Genomic DNA, 25043 nt, shown 5'->3' with positions numbered 1-25043 from the left:
ACTCTCATTCTCTTTCTTCCGCTCTTTTCTTCCACTTCCACTTCATTCATTCATATCCCTGCTTCAATCATGGTCTTATCTGGTGTCTTCTCCCTGATCTCTTCTGTCCTCAAGCTCCGAGGGGCCACCAACTATGCACAATGGAAGAAGGAGATCTCGATGGTTTTCATGATGAACAAGACCTTTGGCATCATCAGTGGCAAAATCTCCAAGCCCAAGGTCCCAGAAGAGGCCAAGTCCTGGGAGGAGAAGGATGAAGAAGACCTTGCAATCATGTACTCTGCTGTAGGAGATTCGTGCCGGCACGTCATGCCAGTACTCTCATTCTCTTTATCCCTATCTTATCTTTACCATTACCTACTTACTATTCTACTCTTTTACTTTACTGCAGTGATCCTGCATCTCTATTACTTATCCTGCCTTTCCTTTTACTTTAGCCATGTTCTCTTTATAGATTAGACCCTATCCTACTCGTATATAAGACCTAAAATACTCCTACGTACTCCTTAGAACTACTTGAATAGAGGTTCTTTTCACCTGGTCTTTCCTCCATTCGACTACTCTCTGCTTCATCTAACTCTCGTGTGCCGTTACTGCCAACTTCCCATCACAGTACCATCACATATTTTTGACCTACAAGAACCTCAAATTCAACAAACCTCGACTTCAAAAAACAAAAAAGCCTTACTAGCAAGGCCTCGTCGATTGGAACCCTCTGGCTTGATCACCCAGATCTCTGCACGGCTTCGCCTCGCCACTCCAAAATTCTGGACCTCTTGATTCTTCTACCTCTCTAAACTTGCTTCAATTTTTTCTTCTCGCTTGTGCATCTATAGCACCATTTACCCGTTCAAAAGGGGTTGCTCCATTTGCTCAGGGGCTCCCGCTTCAGGGCAATAAAAAGGCACCTGCCATTTCCGCTGAGTTGCTGTCTATTCAATCTAAAAATAATGCTGACCTTTTGGGGGACATGGAAAGCTCCCTTACTAGCATTGCGAGCCTTGTGCCTGACATCAGTGCGAGAAGCTCAAGCCCTGTCTCTATCAATGAGAAGAGATTATCTTCTTGGCCTGTGAAGGAGGAGTCCATTGCGTCTGAGGACTTCGACCTTCCTAGCCAGTTTGGCAGTTGCGTTGCTGCGAATGAGCTGAGTTACGCAGGTTTCCAAACTGCGTTGGACGTAGATCTGCTGGATCTCAATGACGATTCTGTCATTCTCCACCCTAGCGAAGTTATGGGATGGGAGACTGTGGGGAAGAAGAAGGGTAGACGTACCCCTTCCCTGGACCCTGGTTCAAAAATTACTGGGTTTACTGCTAGCACGAAAAATAGATATGAAATTTTATCTGATTCCAATGGTGATGAGAATAGGGTTGCTATTGAGAATACTGTAAAGTATGTATATGACATATGGCAGAAGCATTTCGAAAAGCAGTTTCTTAATATCCCAAATCAAGTTAGAAGGGAACAAGAGGCTGCCATGGAGGCAGCTCGACTCGAAGCCCAGGCTGGAGTGATTCAAGCTGAAAATACATGGAACCCTGAATCAGATACTGAACATGAGATGGGAAATGAAGTACCTGTAGAAAGGCCTTTTGTCAACAAAGGAAAGGTTCATGATTTTCGGGACACTGGGATTCCAGGTATTGACAATGAAGAATTGGACCCTGAGAATCAACAACATGCTTGGGAGAACTTTGATTTTTTGAAAGATGAGGATCCCAAAGTACAAAAAGCTATCTATGAAGATGTTGTTAGGACTTGGAAGGCGTTTAAGCATCCCACTAACACACTTGTTAGTAAAGCTAGTACTTCATCCAAGATGAAACCTGAGATGGCCAGTACCTCAGCCCCCATGACAAAGGGTGAGGTTTCTGGAGAGGCCATGCACTTTACCCCGCCAATTACAAGCACCCCGATTCCGAAGCCTGTAAAGAAGGTCAGGATTGCAGAGGAGATCAAGACTGAAGAGATGTTTGATGCAACTTTGGGCAACTGGAAGGGAGATTCCAAGTCATTGAGCCCTTCGGGACTAAAAGCTAGTAGTCCTGGTGGTTTGTGAGGTCAGTCTCCAATAGCAGGTACCAACATGATGGGTAATCCTCACATAGATATGCACCACATGATCAACATATCACAAAATGCCATGTGAGGCCACAAACATAGAGATACACCCAATGTTCGGAATGGGCCTGTGTTTGCTGTGGATCAGGTTGCTCCGAATAGTTTCTTGGGGAGAGCTTTGAAAAAGTCCATTGGCAGTGCAGAACCAATTAACACACCTGCTGATGAACCTGGTGACTCTGATTCATCGTCTTCTTCATCATCTTCCTCGGATGATGAGTCAGGCTCTGGGAATGAGCGTCATAAGAAGAAGCATCACAAGAAGAAGAAATCGACATGTCATTCACGTTTTCACTCTCGAGACCGTACTCCATGGGAGAAACCAATCCCCCTATGTATGTATAATGGTAGCGATGACCCGAAATTAGTGGCATGCTTCATTCAAGAATGTGAACAATACCTGAAGATGGGAAGAGTTAAAGATGAGGATAAAGTATTTCACATCTCTTGTTTCCTGGAAGGGAAGGCCCGTGATTTCTATGATCAAAGTGTCAGTATGAATTACAATGAATGGGACTTAACTACCTTCTTCTGGGAGATGTTTAATTATTGCTTCCCTCGGGATTTTTGGGCTAAGGTTTGTCGAAGGATCAGACAGTGTTTCCAAGGTTCTTGTGATGTGTGTGCGTATGCTCATGAGCTGAAAGGCCATTACCATATGCTCAGGGATGAGTCAGAACATACTCAAGTGCTCTGCTTGTGGTATGGGTTATGGCGCGATCTCCGGGAGGAGCTGAGTCGTCATTTCTATAATGAGGAAATCAATACTTGGCATGAGATTGTTGATATGGCTGAAATCCTTGACATCACTCAGCATAGTAATGAAGGAAAATCTTGTGGAGATTATGAGCATAACCACTGTGCTAAGAATCATCACACGAATGAGACAACTGAACAAAATAAATGGAATGACATACCACACTCCAAGCAAGATCACTCTCCAAAACCAGCTCATCTGAGCTTCAACGATGAACTTCATGAATTATCTGGCATTCCATGTAAGGGCCCAGCTCGTAATTGGGAGAAGCCTGTAATGGATAAGAAGGCCCCCTGGCATGAGCACAAGTTGGATAAAAAGCAACGTAATGAGTACCTCACTGAAGGAAGGTGCTTCCACTGTGGAAAGGTTGGACACACCTCTCGACAGTGCCCTGAGGGTAGCTCAGTTGCCTCCGGTTCACGTTCAGGTCCTCCTGGCCATCGGAAACCACCCACAATATCTTCAGCGAACATTCAGTTAAAGTTGAGGGAGGCTGATCGTTTATCAAAGGTGGCAGAAAGCTTGATGAGCTTTCAACTAAATAATATCAGACTCGAACTCATTGATGATGATTTGCCCACACTGCGTGCATGTGCTTGGTCACCTGCCAAGGCTGAGTTGTGGCTCAAACAACCTATGGGTGATATGCTCCAAGAATGGTGGGCTTGGCACATGAACTCCATGACCAATTGGCCAGACTCACTTGCGATCAAAGGGTCCAAGGGCATGGAAGGTGGGATTAAAACATGGTTCACCATGTACCATATGAAAGGCATGAATTTTGTCTTGTTTGATGCTTGCCATGATGGACAGGATGAAGTACTTGTGCCTGCGGACATCATTCAGTATGGCGACATGGTATCCTGGTACAGGTCCTACCTAATTCACACTTATGAAATCCCCTCCGTTGAGTTGCCTACACCGTTGCCTAAGGACTTAATGGCCACGTTTGTTGAAGAATACCTTAATGAGGGATTCAATGGTGAATTCCACGATGTGGCTAAAAGGTTCAGCGTGTCTTACAGAAGTCCCAATGTATTACGAGTATGTGATCGTGCTCTGGGGCATGAATTCCGTCTATCCTGTGCAACAGCTCTTCATCCAAAGTTCCAGCTCTACAACTGGTGGTTAGCCTGGGTTCAATGCTGGGAGAAGAAACAACTGTGTACCTGCTGCTGGTCTGGTTGGAAAGTTGGTCTTGCTGGCTTGGAGGGTGGGTATGTAGGAGATTCTGTAACACGTAAACCCTGCAGGAGACTAGACAGCCTGTACCTTGGACATGTAAGTCACAAACGGGACAAACTTACTGCCATTCAACATAATGCGGGTATTCCTCATGACTTTACTCAGCTAGTCCCAAAGCCAATGGTAGTAGATGTCTTCATTGAAGGGAATAAAGCTTGGGTCCTCATCAATTCAGGTTTGCTGTCTGATTTCATGTCGACTACCTTGGCAGACAAATTAAATTTGAAGAAAATTGAGCTTGAAAAGCCCATTTCATTACATCTTGCTGTACAAGGCTCACGTTCAAAAATCAATTATGGAACCCAGCTGAGATTCCAATATCAAGGCATTGATGAACAAAGATACTTTGATATTGCAAATCTTGGAAATTACGATGTAATACTTAGGATGCCATTCCTATTTCAGCACAAAGTCACTATGGGGATGAATGAGAACATAGTCCATATTGGAAGCAAGGAGAGCTTACCCATTGAAGGATCTAATGTCAGTGAACTAGCCTCCTGTTCAGTCAAACTGGCAGAAGAGACAGTTGCAGATGTTTGAAACATCATTCTCGAATCCGCACAAGCTCGTGGGTTGTTTAATGATGCAGCTAAGGTTCTGTTACCTCCTTTTAGGCCCATCAATCATGAAATTCCTTTGATTGATGAAAGTAAGACGTACCACTGGTGACCATCCAAATGCCCTGAGCCCTTGCTCAAGCAATGGATTGAGAAGAAAAAGGATTACCTAGCTACTGGCTGCTGGAAGGTGACTACAGCATGAAACACTGTACCGATGTTATGCATATTTAAACCCAATAAACCAAAAAATATGCCAGAATTACGCACTGTGTTTGATTTGTGTGAGCAAAATGCGAACACCTGTAAAATGGTGGTGCCGTTAGCCTCTATTGATGGTATTCTCCGTCGAGTAGCAGGGAGACACTATCGGTCCCTGTTCGATTTGCAGGCAGTGTACGAACAGATTTGCATAATCATGGAGCACCTTGACTGTACAGCCATAACTACGCCTGACAGAAACATGATAAGCCTTGTGATGTAGCAGGGTGACTGCAATGCACCTGCTACTTGCCAGGCCTTGATGAATCATTTATTTTCTCCATACATTGGCATGTTCATGGATGTTTATCTTGATGATATTATTGTGTATTCAGATACTATTGAAGAGCACACAAAACACTGTGAGCTTATATTCAACATCCTGGAAGAGCAACAGCTTTACCTCAGTGAGAAAAAGTGCCAAATCCTAGCATGAGAATTGCATATCTTGGGACATATCGTCAACGACAAAGGAATCAAGATGGATCCTTCAAAAGTCAATACCGTGATGAATTGGAAGGTACCAACAAACCGCGAACTCTTGAGTGGGTTTCTAGGATCGGTAGGGTACCTCGCAGATAACATTGACCATATTCGAGTTCCAATGGGGGTGTTGCACACCTTAACTGGGGCTACTGTACCTTGGAATTGGACTGAGACACATCAGTGAGCCTTTGAACAAGTAAAGGAATATGTACATTGCTGGTGAGAGAACCATCATGTTCCTCTTGACTATGAGAAAGATGCCCCCATGGTAAATGTCATCACTGATGCTACTAGTACTGGGATTGCTGGCGTCATAAGCCAAGGTGAAGACTGGAAAAATGCCAAAGTTGCTGTGTTCTTCTCAGCAAAGTTAAATCTTGTGCAACAGAACTACCCTGTACATGAGCAGGAGATGTTCGCAGGAGTGGAAACTATGAGACAGCACCAGGATATACTGCTGGGATGTCACTTTAAGTGGTACACAGACCATAAAGGGCTGATTCACCTTTTGAATCAACGTAACCTCTCTGGACAGCAAGCTTGTTGGATGGAGCTGCTGTCAGATTTCAGCTTTGAAGTAATATATGTCCCTGGGACAGAGAATGTGCTCACCGATGCACTATCTTGCCTCTACTCCAACGAGTCCCTGGGTACTGTTCATGCACCCTCCAAGTTCCCTCAACATGATGAGGACCATCCTCCATCGGACCCCTCCCATCTTGAAGTAATGACACTGATGTTGACAGGCCTTGAAGCAAACGCAGTGATGCTGACACGTATGGGATCTGGCACGAAGCCCCAGTGGAAGCTGAAACTGAAAATCCAAGCGAACAAGTCGTCCTCAGCATTTGCTAAATGAATGGTGGGCAAGAAATTTGTATTGCATGGCCCAAGGCCTTCAGAGGATCCCAGAGATTGGGCTGCGGCACCCAGTAACAGTGGTGATGACATGGGGTTGTCTGACGATGGCAGCATTGAAGTGGAGGGCGAGCCTGATGTGGGACTATCGATGTTGAACATTGGTGGAAATGTGGCTGCACAGCCACTTGAGCAATGAGGCCCGATCCAAAATCCGGCTATACCAGATTCGGAGTTACCGGCAGCTGGGGCTGTGCCAGGCCCTGACACGACCTTAGCGAGTTCCTCGCTGTCGTCCCTCACTGGCCTCGTTTCCTCATGTTTACTAGACATTGACTTGCTACCAATCGTGCGAGACAACACATCTGGTGATACACTACTGTCCAAGATATCGGCCACCCCTTTGCACTTCAAGAATTTCTCGGTGGAGAATGGTCTGGTTTATTTGTGTGAGGAAGGTCACAAGCTCCTATGCATCCTGGAGAATGTTCGTGTGCATGACCGCGACTTATGGGAGATCATAATCAGTGAGGCTCACTCTCTAGTGGCTCACCTTGGATCTTCAAAGACGTTGGCCTACCTTAGGGACCACATCTGGTGGAAGAGTATCGCAAGGGATACTCAGGCCTACTGTGAGTCCTGCTCTACATGTAGGCGAAGCAAGCCCTCAAATCAGAAGCCTTATGGCTTGCTAAATCTGTTGAAGGTGCCGACTTTCCCTTGGGAATCTATGGGGTTTGACTTTGTGGGTCCTCTCCCTGAATCTTCAAACAGGGATGGGTCATTTAACAGTATTTCTGTATTCATAGACCTTTTAACTGGTATGATGCACTTAGTCCCATCGCGAACCAACTACAAAGCTTTTCAAGTTGCTGAACTCGTTTTTGCAGAAATATACAAACATCATGGCCTGCCAAAGAATATCGTGTCTGACTGCAATGTTATCTTTATGAGCAATTTTTGGTCTCACTTGCACAAGTTGATTGGGGTAAATCTCCATATGCCTAGTGCGTATCATCCAGAGTCAGATGGTTCAACTGAACGAGCAAACAGGACTATCATGCAGATGATTCAGAATTGCATCTCACTGGACCAGAAGGATTGGGTTGCCCACTTACCCGCCATTGAGTTTGCAATCAACAGTGCTTGTTCGGACTCAACAGGGTACTCCCCTTTCTTCTTGAATACCGGGCATGTTCCTCGTTCAATGATTTGGAACTTGCTGACTGACTCAGAGTTTCCAGGTGTTCGAGAATTTGCCGAGATGGTGAAAACTGCATTGATGAGTGCTCACGATAGCATCCTCACTGCATGAGTCAAGCAAACACGTGATGCAAACAGGCATTGTCAGGTTTCCCCCCTTGTGGCAGAAGACTTGGTGTATATTTCAACAAAGAACATATCACTCCCCAAAGGTCTGGCTTGAAAGCTAGCTCCGAAATTCATTGGGCCATACAGGATCTCGCGGGACTTCGGAAATGGTTCCTATAAAGTGGAGCTACCTTCCAATCTCAAGTGACATGGTATTCATAATGTCTTTCATGCTTCCCTGCTTTGGGTGCATGTTCCGAATGATGATAGGTTCTTCCCAGGATGAATGGATACCCAGATTGGCCTAACCGAACCCCTGGAGAAAGAATGAAAGGTATCCAGTATCCTTTCTCATGTTGGGAAGGGCAAGCATGTGATCTTCCATGTTGAATGGGCTTCGGGAGATCACACTTGGTTACCTTATGCTGATGCTGAGGGACTTACTGCACTGCAGGATTATTTTGATGTCCTCAGCATCATGAAAATAGCACAATTGAAGGAGGGCACGGGATCATCAGGAGATGAGCCTGCATTTTTCCTAGGGGCCATTGGTATTGATCACCATGGTCCCATGGTTTCGGAGGGCAGGTTGAAGAAAATTTTTTCAGGTATTCGGAGTGGGGAGGAACCTTTGGGTTATAAGAAGGACAGTATTATGAAGGAATTTTTTGCTGACCACTGCCTTGCTTCCCTACCCTGCCCACCTGTCATCCATCAGAGCCTCGACGCCGTCCATTCTCTGATTGACTCCATTCGTACTACCTATCTATCACCACTGCAACTTACTTGGGCCTTTGATGACCTCAATTTCTCCCTCTCTAACCTCCATATTTCTATCCACGACTCCCTCTATGCCTCCTCTACCTGTCCTGACGAATTCATCTGTGCGGGCCCATATTTGATCATGCTCAAGTGCAAGAACAGGACCTTGGGCTACCACCATGAACAGGTGACCTTGTACATCAAGCACGTGAACCACTTGGCCAAGGGTGACATTCTCCAAGGGTGGGTGGAGCCCGCTGGATACAGGTCATTCACAGCAGGATGGAATGACGAGGACATGCCCAGCGTGTTCCCTGTTCAATGTGGAGGGAGTGTTGAAGTACTATCCGACATTCGTGTCACCATAGAGGAGATTTTCCCTCCCCTACCACTCAAATGGAAGGCTGAGGAGCAGGGAGGTCACGAGAGTTCCCCAGCAGGACTGAGTTCTGGCCGGGTTCTAACCAATGAGGAGTGGGCTATGGCCAACTGCACTGTATGGGCCGAGGCATCTGCTTCACAATGCCGCAGGGATTGTATCAGCTATGCCAAGAAACAGCATCAGAAAAACTGTTCCAAGCATGAGGATTGGGGACTCAATACGGGTTATTCACTACACATCATTGGACCTCCCAGCCTTTCCCCAATTCCCGACGATGTGCTCCCCCCTTCCAATGCCATGGAAATGGACACACCTACCACTACCGATGCCGACAAGGCTTAGACGAAGCATAACAGGATGCTTTTGTGAAAGCATTGGAGGGCGTATGTAGGAGATTCATGCTGGCACATCATGCCGGTACTCTCGTTCTCTTTATCCCTATCTTATCTTTACCATTACCTACTTACTATTCTACTCTTTTACTTTACTGTGGTGATTCCACATCTCTATTACTTATCCTGCCTTTCCTTTTACTTTAGCCATGTTCTCTTTATAGATTAGACCCTATCCTACTCGTATATAAGACCTAAAATACTCCTACGTACTCCTTAGAACTACTTGAATAGAGGTTCTTTTCACCTGGTCTTTCCTCCATTCGACTACTCTCTGCTTCATCTAACTCTTGTGTGCCATTACTGCCAACTTCCCATCACAGTACCATCACATCTGCCATCCACAGTGACTACCACTACATCACTGATGGTATCAATTCAGGCCATGCACTTTGGGTTGCTCTGGAGAATGCATTCAAGAAGAGCCAGTTCGCTACTCGTGTTGAGTATGTGTCCTGCCTTTTTGGTGCTGTCCATGATCCCTCCAAGCCTGTCAACATCTACATCTGCACCATTCTTGATGCCGCCACTGCTCTCAAGGCCATGAATCATGAAATCCCCGACTTTCTTATCTGAGATACCATCATCCGCAATCTTGACTCTTCCTTTGATGTCGCTCGCACTGCTCTTCTCACTTCCACTTCAGAACCATCACTTGAGAATATCAAGGCATCATTGATGGCAAGTGAGATGACTGTCAAAAGTGGGGGAGTATCAAGCATCCAGGTCAAACAGAAAGAGGGGGAGTCTGCCTTTGCCATTTGCTCTGCAAGGAACCAAGCAGACAATGGCAATGGTCATGGTATTCAGTCTCAGGGGGAGTATGGCTCATCTGGTCACTCATCCTGTCCATCAGCTTCTCATGGTTCATCTGGTGCAATCGACAATCGTGATTATTGCTGGTGTGATCTCTCACACGACAACCATTGTCATTGCTGTGGTCAGACCGGTCATATTGCTGTCATGTGTATTGCAGACATGCCTCAGGAGATCAAGGATTGGGTTTTAGGCTGTCCTGGAAAGGAGCGTTTGGAACATTCCCATCATGTCTATGAAAGCTCATCGCATTCTGACCGTCATGACTTTCACTCACATTCCAATTCTCCACCCCACTTCTCCCACTCATGATCATCTCCTTCTTCAATGCCCACTTTCACTCTTTGACCATCTCAGTCCGCAATCAGATTTGGATGAGGTTTTCAATCACATGGACACCTTCGAAGATTCTGATGGAAGCTTCATTGGAGCTGGATGCTATCAGGATTTGGGGTATGAGCAATGGCCTGGGGATAATGCCAATTCAGATGTCGAGTTCTCAGTGGATGGTTCCAACTGAGTGCCATGATTCTGGTTGAGGGGGAGTTATATTCTTGTATGTTTTATTTGCTCTACTTTCTTTTGTCCTCCGTTGTTGCGACTGCAGCCTACTTACACATGGAATTTTGCAATCTAGCGTGTTTTACATGCACACAGAGATATAGTGAGCAAGCAGACTAAAACGACGCATTGACACTAACACTACATGGTGCAATGATGCAGAATATAACTTATGGCATAAGAAGCAATGGGATTCTAAACAGGACTTAGTCACAGCACTGTACCTGATGGGCATGCATGATGAGAAGGCCAAACTCTATACCCAGTGCCCTATGCTCTAACTTACAAGCATGCTCACAGAGGTTGGATGACACTTCAAAGGTTGCATTAACATTGAGAGTATTTAGTGTGTTCACTAACTATGATGTGCTGTACCTGAAAATCTGGGGAAATCCTTATGTGAGATGACAGCTATCACCAGAGTGAACTTGGACAGTGGGTCTCGGCCAAAGTCCGTGAGCCTGCATTCCATTGTCTGGAGTCCCATTGTTCAAAGACTCACTTGTTGCTGTGTCTATGAGAAGTCTCTGTGAATCTATTACGATTTTGCGCTTTATCTTATCTTATCAACCTCATCGTAATCCTGCTATGCCAACTTTCCGACTCTGATCGCACTACGCCATGCATGTATCGTGTGTCTACCGCACTGCTACAGACTCTTGTACTATACTTAGGATGACTCAAACTGTATTTAAGTAGCTTGACTGCAGGTCCTAAACCTCAGTCTCGAACTAAAGTTTATTCACCCGATAACTTGGTCTGAACTCACTCTTGCCTCGCTAAGCGATAGCCCCCTGCACGCAAACCTGCGAGCAACATAAAGCGCCTGACCGAAGTGCGAGTCACGCTTAGTTGTTTGATCTTGTTTGTGTAATCGGTCGCTAACAATTAGTTCGAGACTTTCTTACTCTTCATCAACAACCACGTTGATGAACAGTAACGAATGAATCCCATTGAACAAACCGTAACCGACTTCATCGGACTACAAGGCCTACTCGCCTTGGTCTATCTTGCATTCCTATATGGATACGAACACCGACGAAACCAGGAGCCAGTCTCCGAAGAAACTATCCCCGTCGAAGCCCCCAACGAGGAGGCTAGACGACCGGACACACCCCCTCCCGCCTACCTCGACAATCGAGATCCCACATTCATCCACTTCATCTTCATCACTGACGAAACCGACAAGTCCGACATGGACTCCGACCCCAACATGGAAGGATGGCCCGCACAAAGAGGCCCAGTCGTTGAAGATGAAGAAGAGCCAGGAATCTACGAGCAAGGGGTGGACCAGCGTGTTCTCTCTCCCATTACCGAGGAAGAAAGCAAAGGGGAAGACACGGGAAGTAATCCCTGGGACGCCCCCTCCCCCACCTCCACAGAGAACTCAGCCGCCAACCCTGGCTACGATTCAGACGGGCAACGTCTCTATCAGCGAGGGCTTAGATACCGTTTGGGAGAAAGAAGAACAGCTGAAAATGGAACTAGAAGCAGTTCAGATGAAGAGAGCAGCACTACAGAGGAAGACAGTGATGGCCACGAGCTCCCGGGACCACAAAACAACTGGTCCCCTCCAAGGCTGGACTCATGAGGAGAAACGTGGGGCTACTACTATGCCCGCAGTGACTCAAGCGACGACGAAGGAGCATACCTCACCCTTGTCACGTGACCGAACACCCCAATCATCATCAACAATAGGGCCGGGGAGGCCACTACCAAGCTCGACCAATGCGAGCCCACATACGACGCCGACGCAAGCTGTGAAATATGCAGACAAGTGCAGGACCACGCTGACGCCTGGCTCATGTACGAAGGAATCGAACCCCCTTCCTCCGTCGTCCCCTACGCAATCTATCCACTCACACCAGAGCATCCCCTTGCAGCCCCCGTCCCATTCATCGCACCCTGGGTATGGGATCGACCCCGACGACCAGACTTCGATCGGGTCGTACTCCGGGTCAATGAGTGGGCCCGAATCATTCGAAACTGGAACCGAATCGTTACAGGAAGCACAGAGCCTTTCGAGCGAGTCCGACCCATCAGACTTAGAAGAAGGCGAAATCTACGAGAACCCTGGAATTGCGCTGCCATCGATATGGAGCGGCTACACCGGGCAGGAGAGTATGGAGACGAGGACATCATCCTGGAGTTCGTGGAAGGATCTAGCTCGGGAGCCTACTGAGGCCGAGTTAGAAAATATGACTTATTTGGAAATGCTGCACTGGACGGAGAAAAAGTTGCCCCGAGAGATCTCGTGGAACGGATCGCCGCAAGGCAGATATTATTGGAACAACAAGAACAGCGCCGTGAGAGGCCAGGTGCTATATCGAGAAACAGTATTCCACACCAACTTACTATGGAACCAAGTACATCCGGATGACTACACATCGCCAGGAGAACGGTACGAAGTACCGGAACCATCGGAAATGGAAAGTGGAGAAACGGTGGATCTAAGCCACCTCAGCATTCTCAAAAGAACCGGATACGTAGACCCGAGCAGACTCTTCGCCACAGCAGGAATGCCAGGAAGCAGACAGGCAGCTGCAGCACCAATACCCCCAGTCCCAGCACCGGTACCACAAGGACCATTGTCCCCACACCATAACCCCACATTACGATCGTTACCGTGACCCGCAGCAATCCCTATCCCCGCCGATCCTGTACAACCACCAAACACACCCCCTCCCTTCCTAGTCGGAACGGCAAATACTAACCCATGGGGACTAGTAAAACCCCAGTTAGCCGACCCTCCGGAGAAGTTCAGCGGGGCATCAAATGACGTGGACAGATTTTTCAACCAGTGTGAAGACTACTTCGCGGTGTTTCCTCAGCAATTCACTATGAACGCGTATGGACAAAGCCCGAACAGGGTCGTGTTCTGCACATTCCGATTCACGGAAAAAGCCTTACACTGGTGGAATCATGAAAGGGACAAATACGATGATCCCACATGCGGTCACTTGCGATACCCATCATACCCCGTATTCAAGCAAATTGTCGAAGATCAGTTCCGAACCGATGCGGAAGTAGAACTCAAACTCCAAGAGTTCAAACGCCTACGCCAAAACACGTACAAATCGGCGAAGGAATTCTTCCGGGACTTCGAACGACTAGCAAAGGAATCTGGGAAGCGCCATAACGAAGAATACATGATCGAAATCCTAAAACCCGCTATCCGAAAGAACGTCAAGACTGCCATACATGCAACAGGCACCGCGTTACCCCGCACCTACGAAGAATGGAAATTCAGAGTAGAACAGATGGACTACAACTATCGGGTAGGGTTAGCCGAAGACGCAGGCAGAAATCAGGGAATGCAGGGACAACAAGGCAAGGGAACGGGAAAAGCCAGAAACTCCGGGAATTCTCGAGGCGATAAGAAGACAGGGACAGGGACCACGTACGAGGGACAGGGGCAGCCGATGGAAATAGATCGCCTCCGAAAGGAAGGCCATTGTTTCCGCTGCGGTCACAAGGGACATCGCAAACAGGACAACAAGTGCCCCAAAGATGAGAGCACTTGGCTCGTCAAGCACCAACCCAAGTTCTCCCGAGCCGAGGTCTGAGCGATGTATCAACAGGTATTAAGAGACGAGGAACAGGAGGCATCGACGTCGAAGATCGAGGAGGTAAAAGACGAGCCGACAGCATAAGCGACAAATGCGCATCGGCTAAGGACTTAATTTCATTTGGTGGTGCGTCATTGAACCCCGCAGGTCGGACTAATAACTCACTTGTAGTATCTCCGAGCAATATCACAGTTTTCACGCATTCACAAAATGAAATTACTCAGTCGCATAAAAGGAATGGTGTACAGGGGATTTCCACCGTGCTAGAAGAAGAACCCCACTCAAGCTCCTTGGCCACCGGTGCTGGTAAAACAGTGCAAACCATATATACGGTGAAAGGCAGCGGGACACTCGGGATCAACCTCACTCCGTCGAGGGCAGGTGACGGTGCAGGGAACAGAGAAAGAGCGGCCGAGCCCGAAGCGAGCAGCGAAGAACCCCACTCGAGGGCAGAATGTACGCGCCAGCCACGAGTGACCGACTGCCCTCATCGAGGAATGGAGCCGCAAAAGGGAACGCGAATCCCCAGCAAGAAAACCGCTGCCCCGCAAAGAACAGTCCAGACGACTGGGGACCCCATCCCTTCAACAATCACGGTGCGTCTCCCTCCATCATCACTAACACATAATGGCACCGAGGGCTCGTGTTCCTTGGTGGGTGGGTCGGTGGGACCATTATGTGCATCTCCCATTCCAAATAAAAATACCATTTATCTCGAAGAAGTGCCCGATGAGGAAGACGACTACAGCTATCAGCAAAGCCTCAGAGCGTGACCGAAAGGGGAAGACCCGGTGATACACACCGAGGAGTACCCGGAAGATTACGAAGTAACCGAATTAGAGGAAGAGTACTACGATGACAAGTGGGACCGGGGATGGCTCAAACCCCATAGCGCTGAATGGGTAAGGTGAAAGATGCGACAAGAAAAAACTATGGAAGGAAAACTCGCCACCCTTCGAATGTGGGTACACCCCCGAAGGCTCATAGAAGTGGATGAAGATCTAATCCTAGATCTCATCGGCTCGTCCCAAGAAACGTACAAACAACGGGAACAATGCCTGCAAAATACCCTTCCTATTACCAGATGAAGACCCGGAACAGAGTTGGGGAACAGAAGTAGAAGAAGGGGACACCATCCTTATCATAGACTTCGAGGAAGCGTTACACGTACGAGCGATGGGAAGTAGGGCAAACGAATTAGCTGCCAAAGCCAATCAAGCCAAAGAAGCAAAAACGTTCGAGGAAATAGTACCGGAACTGTACCGGGAATTTCAGGACGTATTTGCAAAAGAGAACTTTGACGAGCTACCTCCCCGAAAACCATGGGATCATGCCATTGAGCTCGTCCCCAATGCAAACGCAAGCCTAGACTGCAAGGTTTACCCCCTTAATCCAGCAGAGCAGGAGGAGCTGGACAAATTCCTCGATGAAAACCTGGAGTCAGGAAGGATCCGACCTTCCAAATCCCCAATGGCATCTCCCTTCTTCTTCGTCAAAAAGAAGGATGGAAAACTTTGACCAGTACAGGACTACCGAAAACTAAATGAGATGACGATCAAAAATCGGTACCCCCTACCTCTTATCGGAGAACTAATGGACCAACTCAAAGATGCGAAATATTTCACGAAGCTAGACGTGAGATGGGGATATAACAATGTATGCATCAAAGGCGGAGATGAGTGGAAAGCGGCATTCCGAACAAACCGAGGACTATTCGAACCCATGGTGATGTTCTTTGGACTCACCAATTCCCCAGCCACGTTTCAATGGATGATGAACGATCTATTCAAGGAGCAAATCGCTCGAGGAGACGTCACTGTATACCTGGATGACATCCTAATCTGCACCAAGGACAAGGAAAGACACCAAGCCGTCATCCAAGAAGTGCTAACTATTCTCCGCGCCAACAATCTCTTCCTAAAAGCAGAAAAATGCGAATTTGAGGTATTAGAAACGGAATACCTCGGAGTAATCATCAGTCAAGGATCAATTCGCATGGACCCCGTAAAAGTGAAGGGAATCACGGAATGGCCCCGACCCACCAAGAAACGAGAACTGCAATCATTTTTGGGGTTCACCAATTTCTATCGACGATTCATCCGGGACTATAGCAAGCATGTACGACCTCTAACCCAGCTCACGGGAAAGACAGAGTGGATGTGGGGAACGGCCCAAGAGAACGCGTTCACAGAGATCAAAAGGAAACTCGCGGAAGAAGTAGTGTTGGCTATACCCACTCGTACCGGGAAGTATCGAGTAGAAGCCGACGCAAGCGAAGGAGCCATAGGAGCCATACTGTCACAGGAACAAGAAGGAAAATGGAGACCAGTGGCGTTCCTGTCCAAGGCCCTAACAGTTATGGAACGTAACTACGAAATATATGACAAGGAACTCCTAGCCATCATGTTGGCACTGGAGGACTGGAGGCATTACCTGATGGGCGCTCATCAGGAGTTCGAAATCTGGACGGATCACCAAAACCTCCAGTATTTCCGAAAGCCGCAGAAACTCAATCGCCGACAAGCGCGGTGGGTAACTGAGCTAGCAGAGTACCATTTCACACTACACCATAAGCCGGGAATGGCAAACAAAAAAGCAGACCTGCTGTCTCGACGAGCCGATCACAATCAGGGCAGCGAGGACAACAGCAAAGTGGTGGTGCTGAAACCGGAAATGTTCCGAGCGCTAATCATGCTGGGAGAGGAGGAGATACACAAGAAGATCAGGGCAGCTTTACGAGACGTCACCAAATGGGACAAAGGGATAGAGATGTCCCTTCATCATCCTCGAGGAGTAACCCGAAAGGAAGGGTTAATGTACTATGATGAACGACTATACGTTCCGCGCGACGCCAACCTACGTGGAGAACTAATAGCCATCCATCACGACCATATCACGGCCAGCCATCCGGGAATCGAGAAAACCAAAGAACTCGTGCAGCGAGAGTACTGGTGGCCAAAACTCAAGAATGACATAGAATGATACGTTAAAGGCTGTGAAGCCTGTCAACGCACCAAAACCAGCACTCAAAGACGAAGGGCACTGTTACACCCACACACCGTACCAACGCGACCATGGGAGCACATCACCATGGACATGATAGGCGAGCTACCGGACTCTAACGGATACAATGCTATCCTCATGATCGTAGACCGCTTCTCCAAAGAAGTAATACCGGTTCCCTGCTCAACCGAACTAACGTCCGCAGGGTGGGCCCGAATACTTCGTGACCACGTCTGGGCAAAGCATGGCATGCCGCAAAAGATCATCTCCGATCGAGGACCACAATTCGTATCCAAATTCATGAAGGAGTTGTACGAAATGTTGCACATTCAAGGAAACCCCTCCACCGCGTACCACCCCCAAACAGATGGGCAAACCGAGAGAGCCAATCAAGAAATTGAAAAATACCTCCAGATTTTCATCAACCATAGGCAAAACGATTGGAGTGAATGGTTACCCCTCGCAGCATTTCAACACAACAATCGAAAACACTCTGCCACAGGTTATTCCCCATTCGAAATAAACCACGGTCAGAGACCTCACCTCGCACCTCTCACTATCAAAGAAGGAACGAACCCGGCGGCCAAGGACTTCGTAGCGGAAATACAAAAGATACACAAGCAGACGGCAACAGCCTTGGAAAAGGCGGCAGAAGCAATGAAACGGCAATACGACAAGCATCAACAACCAGCGGTAGAATACCAACCAGGCGACAAAGTCTGGTTGGATTCGACAAATCTGCATCTCCCCCGTCCCATGAAAAAGCTTGGAGACAAGCGAGTTGGGCCCTTCAAAGTAGTATCCAAAAAGGGCGCCTCCGCATACGAATTGGAACTACCCCCTGGATGGAAAATCCATAACCGGTTCAACGAGAACCTGTTGACACCGTACCAATCCCCAGAGTTCTCTAACCAAATCCAGCCTCCGGCACCACCACCAGACCTGATAGATGGACAAGAACAGTACGAGGTGGAGGAAATAGTAGACCATCGGGAACGAACAGTAGGACGAGGGTGCAAGCGTCGAACCAGGACAGAATACCTCATCAAGTGGAAGGGATATCCCCGAGAGGAAAACTCCTGGGTAGACGAACGAGAACTGGATAATGCAAGAGAGGCCATTGAAGACTATGAACAAGTATCCTTCATCACTCAACCGCCTCAAGACTGGTGGGAGAACGGAGACGAATCCGACTCGTGGTCAGAAACAGAGTCGGTAACGGAATCCGAGGTCGACCACCCACTAGTACAGGCCATACAAGAATACTTCATAAGGCCTAATCCGGAAACTCTAGTAGGCGCCTACCTACCAAGACCAAACTACGCTGCAGTCGGGACGACTGCCTTAACAGGGGGGTAATATTATGATTTTGCGCTTTATCTTATCTTATCAACCTCATCGTAATCCTGCTATGCCAACTTTCCGACTCTGATCGCACTACGCCATGCATGTATCGTGTGTCTACCGCACTGCTACAGACTCTTGTACTATACTTAGGACGACTCAAACTGTATTTAAGTAGCTTGACTGCAGGTCCTAAACCTCAGTCTCGAACTAAAGTTTATTCACCCGATAACTTGGTCTGAACTCACTCTTGCCTCGCTAAGCGATAGCCCCCTGCACGCAAACCTGCGAGCAACATAAAGCGCCTGACCGAAGTGCGAGTCACGCTTAGTTGTTTGATCTTGTTTGTGTAATCGGTCGCTAACAGAATCCAAGAAAGAAGTACTGAAGGATGTATGTCAGAAGTGATAGTTCTGTATGCCTAGATCTGTCAGTTGTCAGAGAACAAGCCTGCAGGTGTCAGGAGAGCACCTCTTGGCATGCATTTAGCAAGCTCACTATAGAAATGAGACTAAAACTGGAAAGTCCGACTTGGATGCTCAGTAAGGCAGCGGTGGCAATGTACTATGCATGTAGGGGTCTGGATACTGCATGACATTTGTAATTCTAAATTCCCTGTAGTATAAGTAGGATGGTTCCAGTAGATAGAAGCCAAGTTTCAAGCCCTTGAGTTCCCATGCACACGTTGAAGGTGGTACTGTAACAAAGGATCAGTTTGTGACTTCGAGCTTTGCATAGAATTAGCGAGCTCACTCAGAGAAATACGAGATACCCTTTTGATAAGACTTTTGAGAACTTAGTCAGAGTGAATACAAATCAGTGATCCTGTTTCTGTTCTGTTAAGTGTGATAAGTCTGTTCAGAGAATGTGTTGAAGTGGAAACCTGAGATCTGTTCTGTTCTGTTCTGTTTCAGTCTGTTCCGTGTCAGTTCTGTTCAAAGTTTCATTTCTGAATCTGTTTCCGAGCACTTCTGAAGTGTTCTTGAGTCGAGATAACCTGCTGGAGTTAGTTGGAGAATCCCTACATACAGTTGTGTAGCGAGTGGGCTAAGTCAGTGCTTGCCTGTGGTGTTCTTTTAGTGAGCTCACTATCGTTTCAATGTGTATCGTCTCTGTTTCTGTCGGGATCAGTGTCCCTTGTATATTTTAACTTGAATCTGCCTTGAAGGTTGCATCTGCCAGTGAACGACCTTCCTGTCAAAGTTCCTAGACTTAGGAATTCATTAGAGAAAGCTTAGCTTCACTAAGAGCATCGAGAATAAGAGAAACTCTTTGAGATATTGAGATATAGTTGGATCACATTAGAAATAATCACTCCCCCTAGAACTTACAAGGGTGATTGTAGTTTGTGTAGTTGTGTGAGTGTGTGTGTGGGTTTTTGAGGTTTGCCTTTTAGCCTGCTCACTATTCCACAGGTGCCCACAGCCAGCCTCTTCACCATGTCAGTGAGGGGGAGTGTTGAGGTATCCTATTGGGCCAGCACTTCCACATGAGGATGATGCCAATAAATATGTACATACAGTAGTTATGTGGCATTTTTCTTAATTGAACTTCACTTCTTGCACCCATCTCATGATCATTTAGTGCCCATCAAGTGCCTGTTCGGTGTCTATTCAGTGCTTCTCAACCTTAATTCCTCAATAGCATTCCCATCACCTCCCAGCACTGGGGATAGAATTCTCAATCACGCATACTACCACACAGATCACGTAGTGTTCAGTGTCAATCATACATAGCGAGTTTGTGCTTAGTGGGATAGGCTAAAGCTTATATAAGCCCAGCACACTACCATCGGACTCGGAGACCATCACTTTGTTGCCGGTCCAAAGTAACTCCCACAGGCTACAGCCTGAAAGCTTGAACTGTGCGCTTTGGTTGGCTCACATTTTGATAAGCACTATAATGTCACTGCACCATATAAATTGTTTTCCTGGCACTCTCACCACTCTAGCTTACAATGCCATCTCTAGATTTGCCTCCATGAGGGCAATGTCTCCTCTATAACTGCTCTTGCATGCAATTTGAATCTCGATCCTCTTTCATGGCACATAGTGATGAAGAGGTAAACACAATGATGATATGGTCACTTATGCAATCTGAGTTCACTATGTTCAGGATGTTCACATGGTGTGCATTCACATGTTGATGTTCAATCAGTCATTATGAACCAACTGCTGTCGAATGACTGCTTCGCCTTTGTTCAGAAGGTATATCTGGAATATTGATACCTAACTGTAGCTAACTCTCTACAGACTGCAACAATGTGTACTTGTTCTGCACACCTGACAGATCACATTCCTATCCTCAACCCCTACAAAGCAAGCAGTAGATCATGGTCACCAAATACTACTACTCCCACACCATTGGGAGGACAGTCTCAGCTTGCCTTCCCAATATATGCAAGCATTGGAGTATCTCCCATGTGGAATTGTCAATACTACGAGTACTCCCAACATCACCCTCCTCCCATTTTCAGTCAGCCCTGTCTCTCCTCTGCTAGGCACAATTATGAATAGATATCCTTCTTCTCCAAGCGGTGCTATGGAACCCCCTCCAGCTCTGGCAAGTCCTTTGTGGACTCCGGTTTCTCCATGCTCCTCATTGCCTGTCATTCAGCCTGGGGTGGTACATACACCAGAATCTAATGAACAGCTTGCATGCTATGTGGAATGCCCCCATGCTTCGTACCATATTCAGCCCTATGTGAGACCGACATTAGAAAGTCAGAGGCCTACAGAACATGTGCATCGGCTCGAAGAACGTGGAACCATGCCATTACAGAATCATACCCCAGTCTCGACCGCTGCTCGAACACTCTCAAATGATGCCCATGGTGAAAACCATCAGATTGATGCCACATCTGAATGTCAAGCACACATTCAGCTTTGCACATTTTGAATCAGAAGACCTCCGCATCTTCAAACGAACATGTGCAGATGAGGGCCTGCTTTCACATTATGGATTTGCATTCTTCCACTGCAGGTATGCTAGGTCATTTGTATCATACCACCTGCTTACCAGCGATCACTAGTGTAAACACTGTTATGATCACATTCTATCTAATCTTCCTCCATGCTTACCGTTGGGAATGACTTACAACACCTGCAAGCCCAGAAGTCTATGTGTAGGGAAAGAGGATATGGTTCCTAGCATCAGGATCCTTCGGGATTTGGGACTTGCCTTCTTGCTTACCATTCAGCCAACAGATGACAGTTCTCACTGCAACATATGGACAGACCTTCACAGGGCAATGATCGATCATTTCAGGTCAGAGAACCGGCTTTCCATGACTGTTAACACAGATATATCCACAACTCCAGCTAGCAGCGGGTGGTGTCCTCAAATCTTCTATAAAGCCTGGGGCAACGCTCCTGATCATCACTTGGTTTGTTACCTTCATGCAGTCAACCGCAGCTCACAAGAAAGTCATCTACAAACTTCAAACTTCACACTTACTAGCATCAAAAGGTGGTGCATAAGAGTAGGTCCCAATTCAGCACTGGACCTTGATCCATTCCATTCCAACCATGAGAAGCATTGGACACTATTCATTGGTAAGGACCTCAGTAACCCTTTTCTTACAAAATTTCTTCATGATACTTTTCAGCTCCATCGACTTCTAACATGCATTGGGAAATTGAAGCATCTTTTCTCATGTAGGCCCAACCTCCAACTGCCAAATTTACCTATAGCTGACTTGAAGCAGGAAAGATTACACAGTTGTTACCCAGACACAATTCTTTCTTGTCTTCCATTTTTCTGGTGCAATGTTGGCCTCACACCCAACAGTGATCTTTCTGAGCACCCACCATTTCTGCAATGTAGAATTGCAACATCCTGACCCTGATGGGGGACAACCGGACAGTATTACCATATCCTTTGTCCACAAAACCTTTACTCTGATGACTTGACTGATGATGAAGATGAGGTTAGTATTCTTTTCTTTCTAAGTCCCATTGATTGAGGTTTTGTTAAAATGTTCCTGAAACACCTTTGCCACCATTGCTCACTTCGGTATGTCTCTGCGTTATGATGCCTTTATTGTCCACTCATCATATCAGCCAATGATCATTGATGAAGAATCCAAAGTAGGCTGCCCTACATCTATTCCCTGATAATTTATCTGATTTTTGTACTGCATGGACAGGAAGCTGTTAGGATCGTGCCAATAGGAATGCGGCAGAGGCTGCACATAGCAAAAGCCATGGAATGCGTCAGGCATAGGTGAAGCTATTAGCAACATCACCCCTGAGCCGAAGCCCTAAGATGGATATGGATGGAAGTCCACAGAGTGGTAGAGATGAGGTAAGAGATAAGTCCAGCAGATCAGAGTTCCGTGGACTGGAGAACGAGAGTGTGACTTAGAGTCAGAGAGAGAGATTGGGCTGAACCAAGTTGATATTCGAACTGAGTATCTACAGTGTAATTCTGAGGCTTATATACTAGTTAGGAGTCCGATCTAGTTCCTACTCAGAGTGGTCTACATTCTAGAGTTGTCGGAGGATGTATTCTACTGGTCGGTAGCTGATGAGGTCCGATGACATATTCACTACCGATGTTGGGCTATTGATAAATTGTAATGGAGAAGTGAAATATAAAAGAATATGAAATAGAATATGAAATAGAAAGTGGGAATCGGGAATCCATAGATTTCCAGGCTGTGGTTTGTTGGGTTGAGTGGAAGTCGGGTTTCCATTGGCATGCTCGTTACAGAAGCTTCAGTTAGCATGGTTTAATTGTTCCTTATTTTGATGTGTTGACCTATCTCAAAATTTAACCAATTGACACCCTTACCTACCCTGATATAGGCCATGACATTGCATGTTCAGAGATGCCTACAGAGGTAAGTCATTGTAACTCAGGTCTTTCCAGTGCTTATAGGTTTCTAGAGCCTCTGGACCACTGGAACAACCTGCAATCATACACAGAGCCTGACTTCCGAATCCTCTCAGATTACATGCAAGACACCGCCACTGGTTTGGGCATTAACATCCAGGTTCATGGAGCCATAATGGAACAAATTCTTGGCTCTCCACATTACACAGATTCCCAGTTTGGGAAGTACAAAGTCCCTGTCTTCCCTAGCCATGTGTACAATCCATTGGACTTAGCTGTTTGGCATGCTGATGGTGCCAGCTTTTTGCTTTATGCTGGCTACACAGGTTTCCCAGTCAATGACTTGCATTCAGTTTTTCTTCTTACCTTACTGCCTCCTCTGGGACAAGATCCACTTAAGTATCTGGGTGATCTAACAGGCCCTATCCTTCAATCATTAGATTGCAAGCTTTGCAATGCCATTCGTCTGTGGTTCTACCTTGGACCAACAGATCCCATCAGTAACACTCTGGGTGATTTGGTACCACAGGCCTTGATCTCACTGCAGACCCAACTCCAGGTAAACTTTTTATTTTTAATTTTCATCAATCTGATTGTATGTTCTTTAGGCTCACCACATTGGGCTGAGGCACATGTGAACTCCCCAGGAACACATTATCCAAACACAGGATCTTATTTCAGAACTGGTGGTTGATAACACCATCTTCTGGCAAACGAAAGCATTTCAGCAGATGTGTCAAGGGTTTCATCAAGTGTTCGATGCATTTAGTACAGACTTGACCATACCTAAGGTGCATGAATCCCGCTTGTCTCGGCTGCCTGAGGTCTGATTGTGTTTCTACAAGGCTTTCATGACAATTCCATGTGGACCCCTCAATGTCATTGCATATTTGTATGATTGCAAGCCTTGCACACCAACAGAAATTTTTGACTACATTGACTTTGGAACCCCTCCAGCTCTTCTGCTTTTCCCAAGTCTCTGCCATAATTTCTGGATGGAACTTTTTGCCTTTCTTTTGGAGGACATTGAGCACTCAAAGGCACTGCTATACACCATGAGCGGTAGTAAGAATCTTCCCCGGTAGGATTTTGCTTTCAGATTAAAGGTATATCTATGCTACTTGCATCATGTACCACAGACAGGCTAACCTCATCCTCCAGTTTGAATTCAAAGTTCTGGACTCCGCTGGTAGTATCTTCGCACATGCATGCATAAGGAGGGCTGAGATATCATGGGATGCTGTAATGAACAACATTCTTGCTGGCAGGCACAAAGCACTTATACCGACAGCCTGGTTGGAAGCCATATTGACTGGAGTGGCAGGCTATAGCATGTTGTGAGCTCTGCTTAGCCCTGATTTTATTAGGGATTTCACCAGACTTGAGCCTGTTTGATAAATTGTAATATTTGTGCTATGACTATCACCGTCTTGAATGAACCAAGGCTTTCTGGTTATCACTACACTTGAAAGTTGTCCATTACATTCTAGCAGAGAATTTTCTCTGCTTCCTAACTTCTACTCACTCACCAAGTGACCTAGATGCTTCTTTCAAGGGCTCCTAACAAATCGATATATCAAATCTTAAGTGATATACATGACAGTGATATCAAAGCACTGTGGTTACAGTCAATGGTCGATATATCAACTGCACATGAACATCCATAACTTCCCTGCCACTAAAATTCCTCACTCATGAAGGTCATGTGTACCACCTACTATCTTCGACAATGCCTCTCTTGCCACCTGTCGAACAATAAATAACATACAATTC

At 46.6% G+C, this 25043-nt stretch overlaps 4 protein-coding genes across 4 annotated transcripts; all 4 read left to right on the top strand.

Annotated features, from left to right (window-relative positions):
* Window positions 1–69: 69 nt before the first annotated feature.
* Window positions 70–2062, top strand: EV420DRAFT_1474675 (uncharacterized protein; the record flags this gene model as incomplete). Its single annotated transcript, XM_060469228.1, has 3 exons — window positions 70–315; window positions 511–526; window positions 837–2062. 3 exons carry the CDS (start codon window positions 70–72, stop codon window positions 2060–2062), a joined length of 1488 nt encoding a protein of 495 aa, XP_060337951.1.
* Window positions 2063–8083: 6021 nt separating this feature from the next.
* EV420DRAFT_1700684 (uncharacterized protein) lies at window positions 8084–9188 on the top strand (the record flags this gene model as incomplete). The annotated part of the gene is made up of 1 exon (XM_060479488.1): window positions 8084–9188. The coding sequence occupies one exon, from the start codon at window positions 8084–8086 to the stop codon at window positions 9089–9091; it is 1008 nt and encodes a 335-aa protein (XP_060337950.1). The 3' UTR covers window positions 9092–9188.
* A 740-nt stretch (window positions 9189–9928) lies between these two features.
* Window positions 9929–10477, top strand: EV420DRAFT_1636391 (uncharacterized protein; the record flags this gene model as incomplete). The annotated part of the gene is made up of 2 exons (XM_060476579.1): window positions 9929–10081; window positions 10151–10477. The coding sequence occupies 2 exons, from the start codon at window positions 9929–9931 to the stop codon at window positions 10475–10477; spliced, it is 480 nt and encodes a 159-aa protein (XP_060337949.1).
* Window positions 10478–23255: 12778 nt separating this feature from the next.
* On the top strand, window positions 23256–24611 carry EV420DRAFT_1636386 (uncharacterized protein; the record flags this gene model as incomplete). The annotated part of the gene is made up of 5 exons (XM_060476578.1): window positions 23256–23277; window positions 23324–23865; window positions 23918–24061; window positions 24116–24351; window positions 24410–24611. The coding sequence occupies 5 exons, from the start codon at window positions 23256–23258 to the stop codon at window positions 24609–24611; spliced, it is 1146 nt and encodes a 381-aa protein (XP_060337948.1).
* Between the last annotated feature and the right edge of the window lie 432 nt (window positions 24612–25043).

Source organism: Desarmillaria tabescens, assembly GCF_030435595.1.
Source record: "Desarmillaria tabescens strain CCBAS 213 chromosome Unknown EV420scaffold_3, whole genome shotgun sequence".
Classification (NCBI taxonomy): domain Eukaryota; kingdom Fungi; phylum Basidiomycota; class Agaricomycetes; order Agaricales; family Physalacriaceae; genus Desarmillaria; species Desarmillaria tabescens.
This window is presented reverse-complemented; position numbering and strand designations above follow the sequence as displayed.